Below are 14,916 nucleotides of genomic sequence, written 5' to 3'. Positions count from 1 at the left end.
TGGGCAAGTGCAGCAACCTGTGTACTTCCCAGTATTCCTCATCTGTCTCATGGCCCGGGACAAAAGACAGGACCAGAATTATGCTACACAAAAGGCAGGGTGCACAGGGGTGGAATCAGGTTACTAGAGAGGGCCAGAGCAGAGCCAGTGAAAAGGACCAGCAGGGAGTGTCACCTACCCCCACCCCCACATCAGCCCTCCTGGTTCAGGATAGTGTGGTGTCAGGTGTAAAGGGCCAGGCCTTCAGTAACCTCTGGGAAAGGACCTCCTCTGTAGAAGAAAGGGACAAGAGCCAGTTCTGGAACACAAACACCAGTATATTTTGTTTTTAGATATGAAAAGGAAAAGACAGAGACCAACGGAGACACAGCAGGCAATGGGCACACAAACCAGTCATGTGACTTTCTCAGGAGCTGCCCAATGGGAAGACAGTCTCAACCACTTCAATAGCCCCTTTTTGCAGCTCCTCGGAGTCTGGGTGGCCTCAGGAGGGAAGGCATTCTCCCTGCCTTAGCCAGAGCTAAAGGACTAGGCCTCTCCCAGCCTGCCTCCCCTGGTGCGTGTTCTGCAGTGAAGAGTTTCCTAAGCACAGGCTGTCACATGAGCTGACCCACTCAGCAGCTGCCTCACCAGGAGACCCATGCAGAGCGAGGGACCAGGACAAAAGGGCTTCATGGGTACCCCCTAAATATTATTGCTATGAATAAGCATAGGCCATTGTGACTCACTGGCACTGAGGAGGGACAGCACAGGAAACCTAGCAGACATTCAAAGCAGCTCAACTGTGAGAAGCAGCACATCTGCAATCTAACTTGAGAGACGGTGCCACAGTCTGGAATGGCCCAGGACACCAGAGGTTCCTAAAGAGCAAGCAGACTCTCTCCACCAGCACCTCACTGCTTGGCAGGGCTAGGATTACCCCAAACTTTAAGGCCCTGAGCACTAAAGGATTGGACACCTGAAGAAACCTGCCCCCCACAAAAAGCAATGGTTCTTCTACTATTCCTGGTGAGATCTGAACTTTGCAGATTCTGTGGTCAGGCTGCGGGTTGTAGCCTTCTCTTCTTGGGGGCTCTGTGCCCTATAAGAGGACATAGGAGCAATAGGACACCTAGGCCCACAATGCAGAATGGTGCCAGGGATGCATGCTCACTCTGGGAACTCCTGCATTTGATATTTATAGGACCAGGAGAGAAAATGGAACCAGGGAAAGCCCACAAGGCAACATCTGGAGTGGCGAGAACTGGCAGGCCATCTAAGGGCTTGCTCTAGCTGACAAGTAGGGAGGGCTTGTGCTGGGAGACCCTGAGGTCTCTGGCCACTGAATTCAGTTGTACAAGGGAAATGTAAAGGTGGTGGCTGGAGGGTCTTTAGGGTGCAGGAGAATGAGATACCACAGAATTGGGGGGACCAAGGAAATGAGTGTCTGGCAATAAGGAACCATCTGTATATGGACAGCAATACACCCCCACTGGAAGTCTGACTCCCTGTAACCCCCAAAATCCTAGAATTAGGGCCACAATAATAGGACCATCACCCACAGGATGCAGTTCTCAATTTGAGAAGCCGGTACAGGAAACAGACATGGAAACACCTTACATCCTGCCCTGGACGGGACAAACTCAGACAAAGGCTACCAGACTATCTCCCAGCCCAGGACACCCCTGCTGTCTGCACAGTCCAGGGGAACAGCCACCAAGAGGAATTTCTCTCCCCAGGTGGTAGCCACTTTTTAATGGTCTATAAGAAGGGGAAGGATAATTTCTACTTCGGTCAGGATGAAACTATGTCCCAAGGAATGGTTTGTTTTTTGATGGACCCCTCTCCTCAGAGTGTAGGCAGACAGAGTCAGAGAGGCCTGGAGTGAGGATTTCACCCGTCCACTGCCAGCAATGGACCTGTTGCAGGGGAAAAGAGAGAGAATCAAGATGATGATGCCCACGAGCATGGCAGGGTTAACACTGTGAGAAGCAAGTTCAAAGGGTCAGCTTTGCTGGAGGCGGGGGCAGCCCTGAGGTTTAACTGCAGAGCTGGGGCCATAGTAGAACCAGAACTAGTCCTGACCCATGAAAGAGGCTCCAGAGAGCCTTCCACAGTCCTCTTTTCCTTCCTCATTCTCTACGGGTCTCCAACACTGGATACCTGCCCCCCAGAAAGCTAGACTGCCTAGAACGTAAGCCAGTGACAGCAAACAGGACCTAGAGCTCAGCCTCCGCCACTCCCCATTCAGCTAATTTGCCTCTAGGTTCCAATGTGGATACACAAGGCCCCTCTGGGCTCAACTGTATTCTGGGGGACACAATTCATTTTCAGCAGGGCGCCTGCAGGGAGGGGGACACTGCTCATCAGACAACAGCCAGGGAGGCAAAACTGGTGACTGGGCCTCCCCAGTCATCAGGCCAGTGAGAGCAGTGGATGCAAGACCCGGAGAAGGCAGGTGAAGTCTATGTCAGGGTTCTACCTCTGGCCGCTGCTGTGTTGGTTAGCAAGTTGGGAATGGGGCAGGTGGCTGACATGGATAAAAGGGGTACAACTGGTAAAGGCTTAAAAAAAAAAAAAGAGAGAGAGAGAGAGAAAGAAAAGGGAAACACCACCGAACACACAGGGATTGAAACCTCCCAAAGCCCAAGGTTGGTGGGAATCCAGCACCACGGGGGCCCCCAGAAGGCCAAGGGAGCAGAGCAGGACCCTGGGGGAGGGGAGAGGAGCCAGGGAAAGGTTTCCCAGCCCTTGCAGACTAGCATGGTAGCCAAGCAGCCTCCTGGCTGCTCAGTCTCTCTTAGGCTGCAGCTCAGCAGGCCCCCAGGGAGGTATTGGTTGCAAGCAAGCACCTGAATATTGCCTAATGGAACCAGCCAAAGCCCAAATAAATCCAGGCAAGTGGGAGGAAGGTGACCGCAGCAGCAGCCCAAAGCCTCCTCAGAGCTTGCCTCCCACCTGCTGCCCCATTCTCAATGACCCTTAGCCAGGATAGATCCTGCTTCTTCCAAAAAAGCCAACCCTGTAGTCCAACTGTTGCCCAGTCAGAAGCCTCCTGCCACCAGCCCCTGGACTGGGGCCAAGATCCATGTACCTTACCAATGTCCTTCTCTAGCCTAGACACCCCACCTCCTAACACCATTCCACCCTGGAGGGTATGGGGCTGTGTGTGCCCTATGAGCTAAAGGCCCAGCTCCGGGAGGGGCTTGTGCTGAACAGAAGGGGTAACCCTGACAGCTTGGTCTCTTTGTCCTTGGGTTCCATAAGAGACCTCCCCCAAGCCCTCCCACTTGTTCCCGGACAGTCAGTCAGTCTTGACGTGGCCGTTGGCCAGGGCTGGCGGCCCCCCGGGCTCCCCAGGCTCGGCATCCTTGTCAAAGCGGAGGCGGAGGGTGTTCCGGATGATGAACTGCTCCATGATGAGGGCCCCACAGAACCAGGGCAGGGCGTACTCCAGGGTGATGAGGCCCATGAAGTCAAAGTCGAACTGGGAGTAGTCCCAGGGGCAGGCGTTGAACTGGCGCAGGATGAAGCCCGTGGTGAACTCCCACAGGTAGGTCCAGAGCGTGTAGATGAGGCAGCGCAGCAGCAGCGGGCAGCGGCGCCGCAGGCGCAGGTACATGCGCTCCACGATGAGGATGGAGGTGCCGTAGATGAAGAGGGCCCACACGCTCGTCACGCCCGGGAACTTCCAGTTAAAGTTCACCACGAACTCCCAGGCGGCTGTGAACATCACCTCGCAGAAGTAGCCGTGGATGGCGTACAGGTACCAGCGGGACAGCGCCGTGAGCGGCTCCGCAGAAGCCATGGTGCCCCCTGGAGCCTGCTGCTGGGACACAGAGGAGATGCATGAGGGAGGAGGCCCCTGCTGCCGTCTTCCCACCGCCCAGCCCACGCCTCTGGGGTGATCAAGCTGGAGGGGATTTCATCACACCTGCCCCTGCCTTTCTCCTTCCTCCTTGGTTACCTACAGACTTCTGTCAGTTTCTTTCTTTTTCTTTCATTTTTTGGTATCAGGGATTAAACCCAAGGGCACTTAATCACTGAGCCACATCCCCAGCCCTGTATGTTTTTTATTACTTTGAGACAGAATCTCACTAGGTTGCCTACAGCCTCACTAAGTTGCTGAGGCTGACTTCCAAACTGGGATCTGCCTGCCTCAGACTCCTAGGCTGGGATTACAGGAGGGCCCCACGACCCTGGGAGCCTGCTGTCTTCTTGACCTTACTCCATGTTCATTTCTTTTTCTTTTTTTCTTTCTTTTTTTTTTTTTTGAATTTTTTAATATTTATTTTTTAGTTTTTGGCGGGCACAACATCTTTGTATGTGGTGCTGAGGATCGAACCCAGGCCGCACACATGCCAGGCCAGTGCACTACCGCTTGAGCCACATCCCCAGCCCACTCCATGTTCATTTCTGTATTGCCTATTCTTCCTTAGGCAGTGGGCATGAGAAATGAATGGAAGAAAACAACCCAGCTCACTGGCTTCCTCTGATCAACTCTTCACAACTACTCGGGGGTGTCTAGTACACTTAAACTTGATTGATTGATTGTAATCAGTTGAAGTGTTGTCTGTCCTGGCCCACCACCCACTCCCACTTCTAGGCTACTAGCTCATTTCTCACCAGGTCCATCCACTGGGATCCCATGTCTTCTCTCACTTCTCAAATAGCCCCATGTCACTCACACTTCTGAAATCTAAGAAAACTATCACCTTTCTCTCTCTTCATAACACGTCCATAACACTTACCATTTTAGCCATTTTTCAGTGTACAAGTCAGTGGCATTAAGCACATTCACACTGTTGTACAGAAATCCTCACCATTCACCTCCAGAACCTTTTCATCATCCCAAAGAAACTCTGTCCCCATGAAACACTAACTTCCCATTCCTTCTTCCCTCAGCTCTGTCTCCATAAATTGGAGGTACCTCACCTTCCCATTTTTGTTGTAATCCTGAACTCTCCCATATCCCCCTCTGGAATCTGGAAACAGACAGTATTTGGTCTTTTGTGACTGGCTTATTTCATTGAGCATAATGTCCTCCATATAATGAAGCATGTGTCTCAATCTCCTTCCATTTTAAGGCTGAATAAATTCTATCAGCTATATGGAACACATTTTGTTTGTTCACTTCTCTGTCCATAGACACTGAGGTTGCTTCCTTCTTTTGACTACTATAAATAACGCTATGAATATGGGTGTCTGAACATCTCTACAAGACCCTGCTTCCAATTATTTTGGGTCTGTACCCAAAATTAGAATGCCTAGATCATATGGTAATTCTATGGTTAATTTTTGAAGAACTTTCACACCATTCTTCACATTTTACATTGCCAGCAGCAGTGCACGAGTGTTCCAGTTTCTCAGCATCCTGGCCAATGTTTGTTTTTATTTCCCCAATAATGACCATCCTAACAAGACACCTAAAGTAATACCCATTATGGTCACATTTTGTCTTTAACTGCTACATTAAATTGAATTTTGGTGTTTAGTTTCAATGTTGAGGGGAAACCAGTGGATTGAGAGAGTGCTCCCCTTTCCTTCTCCATCCCCCTCCTTTTTTTTTAAAACCCCAGCAGCCTTCAGGGACTGGCTCTCATCCCATCCTGTTTCCCTGAAGCCTGGCCTGGCCACAGGCCTCTCAGATTTCCCTTCTTCCTCTACCAGAGAGTGTCTGGACCACTGATTTGGCCCATTATCAGATGCCAACTTTTTAACTTTTTGATGTGCATGCCCTTGTGATTTGGCCTGTGAACTCCTTGAGAGCAGTGGCTGTTTTTCAGTTCCATTTTGTGATCATTGGCGCAGGTCTCTCGTGAGCAGAACTCTCTAAATGATATGTCCTATTTAGGCAGAGGGGGATATGGGAGAGTTCAGGATTACAACAAAAATGGGAAGCTCTGGTCAGGCATGGGAGTGTACACCTCTAATCCCAACAATCCCGGAGACAGAGGCAGGAGGATCATAAGTTCAAAGTGAGCCATGGCAATATAGTGAGACTCTGTCTCAAAATAAAATAAAAAGGGCTGGGGATGTAGCTCAGTGGTAGAGTGCTTACCTAGCATGCTCAAGGCTCTGGTACAAAAAAAAAAAAAAAAAAAAAATGAGTAGGAAAAATTCTGCCAGCTTCCGAAGAATTCCTGGCTTAACATGTGTCAACCCTTTTCCAAGATGGGCCAGGGAACTGAGAGGTTAACAAAATGATATCTGCAGTTTGCCCACCTGTCTGGGAATGCCAGCCTCTTCTTTCAGATAACACAGGCCATGTTGCAATGATATCTGCTTCCCCTTATGCATTCTTCCTAGCATTTTTTTTCTTTTTTTTGGTGTGTGTGTGTGTTTGTACTGGGAATTGAGCCCAGGAGCACTTTACCATTGAGCTACCTCCCCAGCCCTTTTTATTTTTTACTTTGAGACAAGGTCTTGCTAAATTGCTTAGGCTGGTCTTGACCTTGTGATCCTCCTTGGCTCAGCCTCCCAAGTTGTTGGGTTTACAGGGGTGCACCACCGCACCTGGCTATATCATGCTCTTTCCTGGACACCTCCACCTAAATGTCTCCTTTCCTAAATCAAACTCATTCTTTTTCCCCCCATCAAACCTGTTTTCCTCCTCTAACCCTATTCTGATTAATGACATCACCATGCACCCAGTTAGAAGCCAGAGGCCCTGAATCACTCTCTCTTCCCTTTTCACATCCCCCACCCCCCACCAACCCCCAACCCAAGTTTCTGAGTAAGGTTATTTGTGCGGTTCAGCACTGCCATCCCAGTCCCTGGCATGGTGCCCGGTACCCAGTTGCACATTCGACACAAGAATAAGAACTGTTTCTAATTGGTTAGCAATGGCCACCTAACAATCATTCCCAAACTAGCCTAAATCTCCTATCATTTACTATTGCAGCTCTGTGGGTTGGCAGATCTTGGCTGGCCTTGATCATGAGGCTGTGAGTCATCTGGGTCTCTGTTCTATGCTTGGCTGGGAGGTTTAGGGGGTGGCTGTCCTCCACCAGTCTTTCGTCCTCCTGCGAGGACAACTGGACTAGGCTGGGCATACCCTTCTAGGTAAGGACAGCAGCACAAGAGCAAGCAAGCCCAACTACACATTATCAGGACTCTGGTCAAGGAGGGGAAAGGAATAGCGGGAGAGAGGATGACTATTGGGTATAAGGGTAGAGCAGGATAGGAGGAATCATTTCTAATGTTCTGTAGCACAGCAGGGTAACTGTGGTTGACCACAATTAATTATACATTTCAAAACAGCTATTAGAAAGGATTTTGAATGTTCTCAAAAAATGATAAATATTTGAGGGGATGGATATACCAATTACCCTGACCTGGTCATTACACATTGTATACATGTATTTTAAAATGTCACACTGGGGCTAGAGTTGTAGCTCAGCAGTAGAGCATTTGCCTCTTGTGTGAGGCACCACATATAAATAATCAAATCAAATAAAGGTCCATCAACAACTAAAAAAATGTTTCACTGCAACCCATAAATATGTACAATTACTATGTGTCAATTCAATACAATTTTAATATTAAAATCCTTTTTAAAATCTCAACAAAAAGATAATCCAAATTTTAAAGCCTGATTAAGACATCCCGCTATCTCATTGGTCAAGGCAGATCATATGGCAAAGCCACTATTTCCTGCCCTTTCTACTTGTTACATCTCTTTGGAATCAGTCTCTTCTTCATTCCTCTCTTCTCATTGTTGCTAACTCTGGTTCAAGCCTTCCTCATGTCTCACCTGGATAGCTCTGAAAGTCTCCCCACTTTGCCCCTTCCCAATTCAAATCACAGGACTGAAGTGTATAGAAAGAGCAATCTGTCTCAAATGCCACTCAAGGTTTCTCCCCACTTGAAACCTACCAATATCACCAACCCTGAGGATGGCTAGCAAAGCCCTTCACAACCCAGCACTGCCTTCGAGCCTGTCCTCTGAATCTCTACCTTGCTGCTTTTGTTCCCTGGGATGCTCTTCCCATCTGCCATCATCCGCCATGGCCCATGAACCCACAATCCTCCCCAAGACCCCAGAGTTGTCTGCTGCCCTCTCTGCTCACCTGTCTGTGGCTACAGAAGCACCGGGCTTTGTCATGATTCATCTGAAGCCCAGCTCGAGTAGCCACTTGAGAAAAATTCCTTACAATATTAAAAGAAAAGGGCAGGATTCAAAACAGTATTTAACATGCCTGATTTTGCAAAGGTGTACATCCATGTAAATACCCCCCCACCAAAATCAGCAAAAATCATCTCTGGATGGTAATAACATATGTGATTCTTCCTTGTATTTTTTGTTTTCTGTATGCTCTTAAAAAGTTTCCTAAGAAGCAAGTAAAAATAAAATGTTATCTTATAAATGCTTGCTGGGGTTGGGAATGTAGCTCAGCGATACAGTGCTTGCCTAGCATGTGCAAGCCCTGGATTTAATCCTTAGCACTGAAGGGGGAAAAAAATAAAAACTTTGTTAATGAATATGTCTTAATATTCTTTGGATCTTGTATACAAAAGATGTTCAAGAAATTTGCCAAACAAATAGACCTCAGGAACACTGAAGTCAGTAAAATTAATGCATATTCTTCCCTCCTGAGTCTTTCCCAACAACAAACTACGACCCAGGCCTGAATGTGGGGTGGGGTTAAGCTCAAGGGCCTGGGTCCTAACTGCCTGGGTCTGAGTCCTGACTGCAAGTTCCACACCTCAGCTTCCTTAGGGATAAAATGAGGATAATGGAGTAACTATCACAGGCTACTGTGAAGATGAATGAGCTGCTAGATATGTAGTACTTGGCAGAACATGGTGGTGCATGCCTGTACTCCCTGGGGAGGCTAAGGCAGGATTGCCCAGTTCAAGGCCAGCCTGGGCAATTTAGCAAGACACTGTCTCAAAATACAAAATAAAAAGGGCTGGGGATATATCTCAGTGGTAGGGCTAAAAATAAAAATAAATAAACAGGGTATACACACATACTTCTTTACTACAGCAAACACTCCAGAAAGTATAGCTGTCCCTTCTGGCACAGAGACAGGCTTCTGGACAGGCCCTCTGCTTTAAGAGCCATCTCCTACCTGAGGCAGGATCTCTGTGCCCAAGCCCTCACCTGCCAAGCAGGTTAGATCTTTCCCCCTATCTAGAGCACCAAGCCAATGAATTAAGAAACCATGTGAAAACAATAATCCCACATACAGCACTCCCTCGGGGCACAAAAACTCCCACGTACAACTTAGGACAGTCAGTGGGAGCTTCCAGCGTCCTGTGGCGGTGGGGCGCTGAATTAAAAGGGAAGGGCATCCGAACCAGTCCTCTGAGGATTAGGCTTGAAGAGAGGGTAGAATAAAAGGGTGAACATTCCTGGTGCATTAGGATTAGGCTTGAAGAGAGGGTAGAATAAAAGGGTGAACATTCCTGGTGCATTCTCTCAAACCCTCATTTTATCCTGAACCCCCACTAACCAGGTGAGCAAGAACAGTCTCAGGCTCTAGGGAAACCCAAGAAAGGCCGATAGCCCTGAGGTGGGTGGCCCAGGAACAATGATTCAAAGACCCCTGGGCCTCCTGCCCTGACTCAGTCCTGCCCACCTGATCTGCACACAAACCCTGTTCCCCCTGAAGCAGGAGGAAAGGGCAGCCTGGGATCCTGGGTAGGAAAGGGGCTCTCACTCCTGACATTCCCGGATCTCCTCTCCTACCAGCCCCCACCTTCGTGCTGATTTTAAACTGCGCTCTCCTTGTCTCTGATCTCATCTTCCTGGGGTGACCAAGAATGGTTTTCCAGCTAGGAACAACCAGAGGCTCCCAGGTGACCTGGAAGAATGGGACCCCAAAACCTTGTCAGCAGAAGCAACATGAAAGGGGTAGCCATCAAAGGGAGAGAGGAACCTGGGGTGAAAGAGGGCAAGCTCTGAACAGAAGAGAGGCTGGGAGGTGAGAACAGGGGAAGCCCAGGACTGGACTCTATTTCTGGGCAGCAGGAAGCACTTGGGTAGGTGGGCGCAGGGGGAGGCATACCTAGGCAAGGTCAGACCTTGTCCGAGGGGTTGTGTCAGGAGAACACAGCTGGTCCACACAAGACGGATGGGGGCAACTGAAAGACCTGGCTGGGGGCAGAAGATAGGGGTGAAGACAAATAAAGATGAGACAGTGTCACTGGGAGGATACAGTTCAGAGTGGTGGGAGATGATAAGATAAGGCGCAGGGCAAGGCTCAAGTTCGTGTTCTTAGCTCCACTCCCAATCCCACTCCTTATCATCACAGAACTGTGCCTAACCTTTGAGCCAGGACAAGCTCACCACCCTCTGTTGGACCCCACAGGCCCCAACTCCCTGCCCTGCCCCCCCAGCCCCCTTTGCCCCTGGGCCCATTCCCATACCTCCTTGCTCAGCCCTGGAACCAGAGCCCTGGGAGAGCCTGCCGCGGCTAGAACCAGCAGCTCCACGGATGTTGGCCTCTTTTCCCTGGTGACAAACACAACCATCCTGAGGACTGCGACACAAAGTCAGGAGAGCCCAGGAAAGAAAATTCAGGGTGGAGTAAAGAGGACAAGCATGGCAGGACTAGAAGCATGAAAAAAGCATTTGGAGAGGAGCGGATGGTTCCACAAGTAGGGTTTTGGGAACTAACACTCGATTCCAAGAGCCCTCATGCTTGATGATGAAGGGCCTAGGAACACAGTGTTCCTGCAAAGGGCTCAAGGTGATTGGCCAGAGCAGCCAACTACCATCCACGGGAACAGGTGATAGGGAGGGGAGAGGAGGCTTTCAGTGTTCTGCTCTGAAATGCTCTGAAAGGGTGAAAGAGGGCCTGTCCACCTGTGTGTGCATGGACACTTGCTTCCAGGTGAGATGAGGGGTCTCACCTGCTGCTCTCTCAGAGCCTGCTGAGCTCATCCACAGAGTGGCTCAGGAGCCTGAGATGGGCTGGAGGCAATGCCAGATGGAATGAAATGATTGCCCTTGGTGTTGCCAAAAACTCTCATCTAATTCCAGGAAGCTAAGGTGCCACAGCATAATGACTCTGGGAATTTTTGTCCAGAGAAGCAATTTGCTGGAAAAATCAAGCCTCCCCTCCCACGCAGCCAGGTTGGACAGGATTTCTTTCACCCCATTTGCTTCTCAAGCTTCATTCCCTGTCCCCAGGCACCTAAATCCATCCTGAGGAGACACATAGGCCTTGTAGGAGGCCCCTAGGGCAAAGCTTCTGAGACTGTGGATCTCGTCCCCAGGTGGACTCCATATGAGGATCAGTGGGGTCAGTGAGGAGAGGGCAGCTCTCTCCGTCTGGAGTAAGGCCGGAGATCATCCTGAGCGTTCCCTACAGTCCTCAGGGTAGGAGGAGGAAAACCCAGGCTTGCTTCAGGGCTAGAAGGAAAGCAAGCAGAAGGAAACGCTCGTGGCCACTGGTGGGCTCAGATGCCCCTGACCTTGATCATTCTTGCTGTGGGCACCCCCCAGGATGACCCCCTGAAATCAGGGATACTGCAGGCCTAGATGGGGTCCTCTCCTCACCTCCTGTCACAATAATAACTAGATGCTCTTCTCAGCGCTTTTCACGCATAGACTCGATAGTCCTCCAGCCCGTTTTACAGATGGGGAAAGTGAGGAAGCAAGAGGCTAATTGGCCTATAACTAATGGCTATAAAAACAACTCTGGGATTCAAAATCCACAAGGCTGGCTCCAGAGTCTTCATCCCTAATCAGCACACTGTTCTTCCTCAGAGGCCGTCTCCAGGCACCTCTAAGGACACTACCATTTTCCAAGCTTCTGGATAGTTGGGATGGCATCTGGAGAATCAATAGGCAGTCAGAAGGATGCACATTGATAGATGGATAATCAGTGAAGGTCAGAACTGGTTGTCAGAGCTACTGAAGGCTCCCAGTCCCTTCCTCAGGCAAGTTCTGGCAGAATACACACAGAAGTCCTTGAAGGTCAAAGCTGACCCTCACAGGACCATCCCTCAGGGCTTCAAGGCATGAACCATTCAAAGACCCCTCACCAGGCACACATTACGCAGTGTTCCTTACTGCAGACCCACCCTGGTGCTACCAGCATCTCAGATGGCCCAGCTCTCCTGCGGAAATGCCAGCCAAGAGCAGCGGCCCGTGTACAGGCTGCCCAGAGGAGCCATCTGCCCAGAGCAGCAGCAGCCAGTGTCAGAAAGAAACATTCCACACAGAGGATTTTTCAGAAGGCTCAAATGCTCAGCAAATCCCAGCTGGGAGGCATGGGGGAGCGGGGTGGGCAAGAAGGCTAAGGGAATGGATCCACAGCTCAGGAAGCAAAATAGCTTCCCTGCCATTCACATCATCCCGATTTATTTTCTTCATAGAACTTTCACTATTTATTTATGGTCTTTTCCTCCCCAATTAGAATGAAGGCCCCTTGAGGCCCTGGGCTTTGTTTTCACTGCTGAGTGATCATTGCCTAGATCCCTGCAACAAGACCTATGAGGGATGGATGAGGGATGGATGCATGAGCACAAACAGGCCCACACTGAAAATTTTAATTCTAGTATTTAAAAATATATTATTAGGGGGCTCAGAATGTATCACAGTGGTGAAACACTCGCCTAGCAAGCATGTGACTTAGCAAGCAAAAACCTCTCCTAAGCCCACATTTTAAAGAAGGTCACTATTAATGGTATATTCTTCAGTCACCCAAACTGAATAGTTTTAAAAGAGGCTGATCCATTCATCATAGAAAGGAAAAGCATTCCTAATGAAACCAACCAACCATCATCACGTGCCACTGCAAACGTTCCCCATGTGCGTATTCTACAAGTTACCATAATGTACTCATTCTATAACCAGACATTTTCACTTATTGTATGAAAATTGTTTTCCAAGTGGTTTTGTAGCCATATGTGCTTATAATTAGAGTGGCTATGTAATATTCCACCAAGTGGAAAGAAAAACAATTTACTTAACCAAGATGTTCAGCAAAGAAACAATTATGCCCCATTTCTGCTATTACAGACGACATTCCAGAAATATCTTTTATGCCTGTTAACAAAAGAATTTAGCCATTTTCTTCTTTGAGACTACTTGCTAATGAAAGATTTCAGAGTGAATAATTCCAGAAATGGAATCACTGGACCAAAGGGTACAAAAGCCTTAAGGCTCATAGTGTAGATTGCTCAGGGAGCCTGTTTCATGTGGGGAATAGGTCTACCATCCGGGTCACTGCATTTCCAGTGGCCTCCATGGCCATCTCCCCACACCCATTTTCTCTCTTCCAGTCCAGGTTCACCCACGTTACCGCAGCTGCAAATCAACACCTTCCTGAAAAGCCCATGAGTCACAAACTGATTTTTCAAGCCCAAGCTGCATGGGAAACAGATTCTGGCCCTGAGCTGTAAATTTTCAACTGGGAGAGTCAGACCTGCCTGCAGCTGAGAAATACCTGGTTGTTCTTTTACCTCTCTCTGCAAACTCCTGCATGGAATCTAAGATGCTGGGCCCCCTGAACCATCCCACAAGCTCCTAAATGCTTATCCAATCAAGACTGCCAAAGCTCCAGCTCTGCCTGCCTGCCTTGCAAGGGGCTCCCTTCCTGCTGGTCCCCCAGCCCACCATTGGATCGTCTGTTCTGTTCAGACATAACAGCCTTCAGGTCAGACAGACCTCTGGAAGGCAGCCGATGGTTATTTTTTCAAGTACCATCAAGGAAAACTGGAGATAAGTCCAGCTGAGGCTGCACAGTCAAGGACCTTCTCCTACCCTCTGTGGGGCTTATCTGGACCTAGGAAGAGAAACTGCTGAAAGCAAGAGGACTTGCCCCTGCTGACTCCCTGGGAGTCACTTTTATGACAGCGTCAGCTCCACAAATTCCCTCACCTGCCAGGGCACTGGATGTTCTACCCAAGGCCTTCTGGGTGGGTGGCGCCACTTGAATTCGTGGCGTGTAGACAGAATCCGAATTCCAGTTAAGGCACAGCTCCTACTGCAGGGAGGTAAAACCTGACGCTCAGGGTCTCCAGGAGCCAATGATAAGAAAGAATGCAGGGGGATGCCCTCTTCCAGGTGCTGGATTTCTTGCTTCACTCACTTCAACCACTCTGGGTCTGGCCCAGTTTTGGGAGGCCATGGGGCTATAAAATGACTCCAACAGTGACGTGGCCTGAAATTGCTCAACACTCCCCTACAATTCCAGAACTGTAGCCCAGTGACAGGGCTTTAGCAGGCTTAGAACTAGAACCCCCAGATCCATGCTGATGGGATGCTGGGCAGGCAGACAGGGTCGGGCAGGACCCCTGGGTACCTAAAACATACTCACTTATCACACCCTTGAGTGTGAAGCTCAGAACAGGCATCAGGGTCACTGTGCAGGAGTGTCCCGGCTTAACCTTTGTTTTGTTGCCAGACTGGGCCTCCGTGCCATTCTCAGCAATGTGGGCAGGCATCAGCCCCAGGGCTCAGCTGATCCTTGGCTGATAGGAGGGCAGCTTCCCTGTGTCCCTGGGAATAAAAGAGGAGGCCTTTATTAGCTTAATCCGCCCCAGCTCCGAGCCACCAGGCCAGCCCAAGAGTTAAATCCAAGGCTCAGGGCTCTGTACCAGGTCACCAGGAACCTAGAACCTACCATCTCACCTCTACTGCCCTGTGTGCTCAGGTCTGGTTAATCCAGCCATGAGAGCCTGGGACCTTTCCTGTGTAATTCACGTGTGGGATTAGAATTGAGGGCTTCTTGGGCCATGAGTGAATGAACGTGCACACTTGTAAATCTCAGAAGGGATATAATTTTAGAATCCAACTCCATTCTCAGCTTCCAATTACACTGTCACCTTCACCCTGCAGTGGGGACATCTGTTACCAAGGGCAGTTGAGAACCTCACAGAAGGCAGATAAGGTAGGGCGTTTGTTTCAGCGTTTTAGGGATCAAATACAACAACACAGAAAAACAGGCAAACAAAATGTGTGCTAAGCCTCTTACT

General features: G+C 49.4%; 1 protein-coding gene across 1 annotated transcript; it reads right to left on the bottom strand.

The window, feature by feature from the left end:
* Positions 1–324: 324 nt before the first annotated feature.
* On the bottom strand, positions 325–14,344 carry Tmem229b (transmembrane protein 229B). The gene is made up of 2 exons (XM_076848316.2): positions 14,259–14,344; positions 325–3,805 (listed from the first exon to the last, which is right to left on the bottom strand). The coding sequence occupies exon 2, from the start codon at positions 3,785–3,787 to the stop codon at positions 3,284–3,286; it is 504 nt and encodes a 167-aa protein (XP_076704431.2). The 5' UTR covers positions 3,788–3,805; positions 14,259–14,344; the 3' UTR covers positions 325–3,283.
* Between the last annotated feature and the right edge of the window lie 572 nt (positions 14,345–14,916).

Source organism: Callospermophilus lateralis, chromosome 3 (genome assembly GCF_048772815.1).
Source record: "Callospermophilus lateralis isolate mCalLat2 chromosome 3, mCalLat2.hap1, whole genome shotgun sequence".
NCBI classification, from domain to species: domain Eukaryota; kingdom Metazoa; phylum Chordata; class Mammalia; order Rodentia; family Sciuridae; genus Callospermophilus; species Callospermophilus lateralis.
Note: the sequence above shows the minus strand (reverse complement) of the source record. Positions and strands in the feature narration are given on the sequence as shown.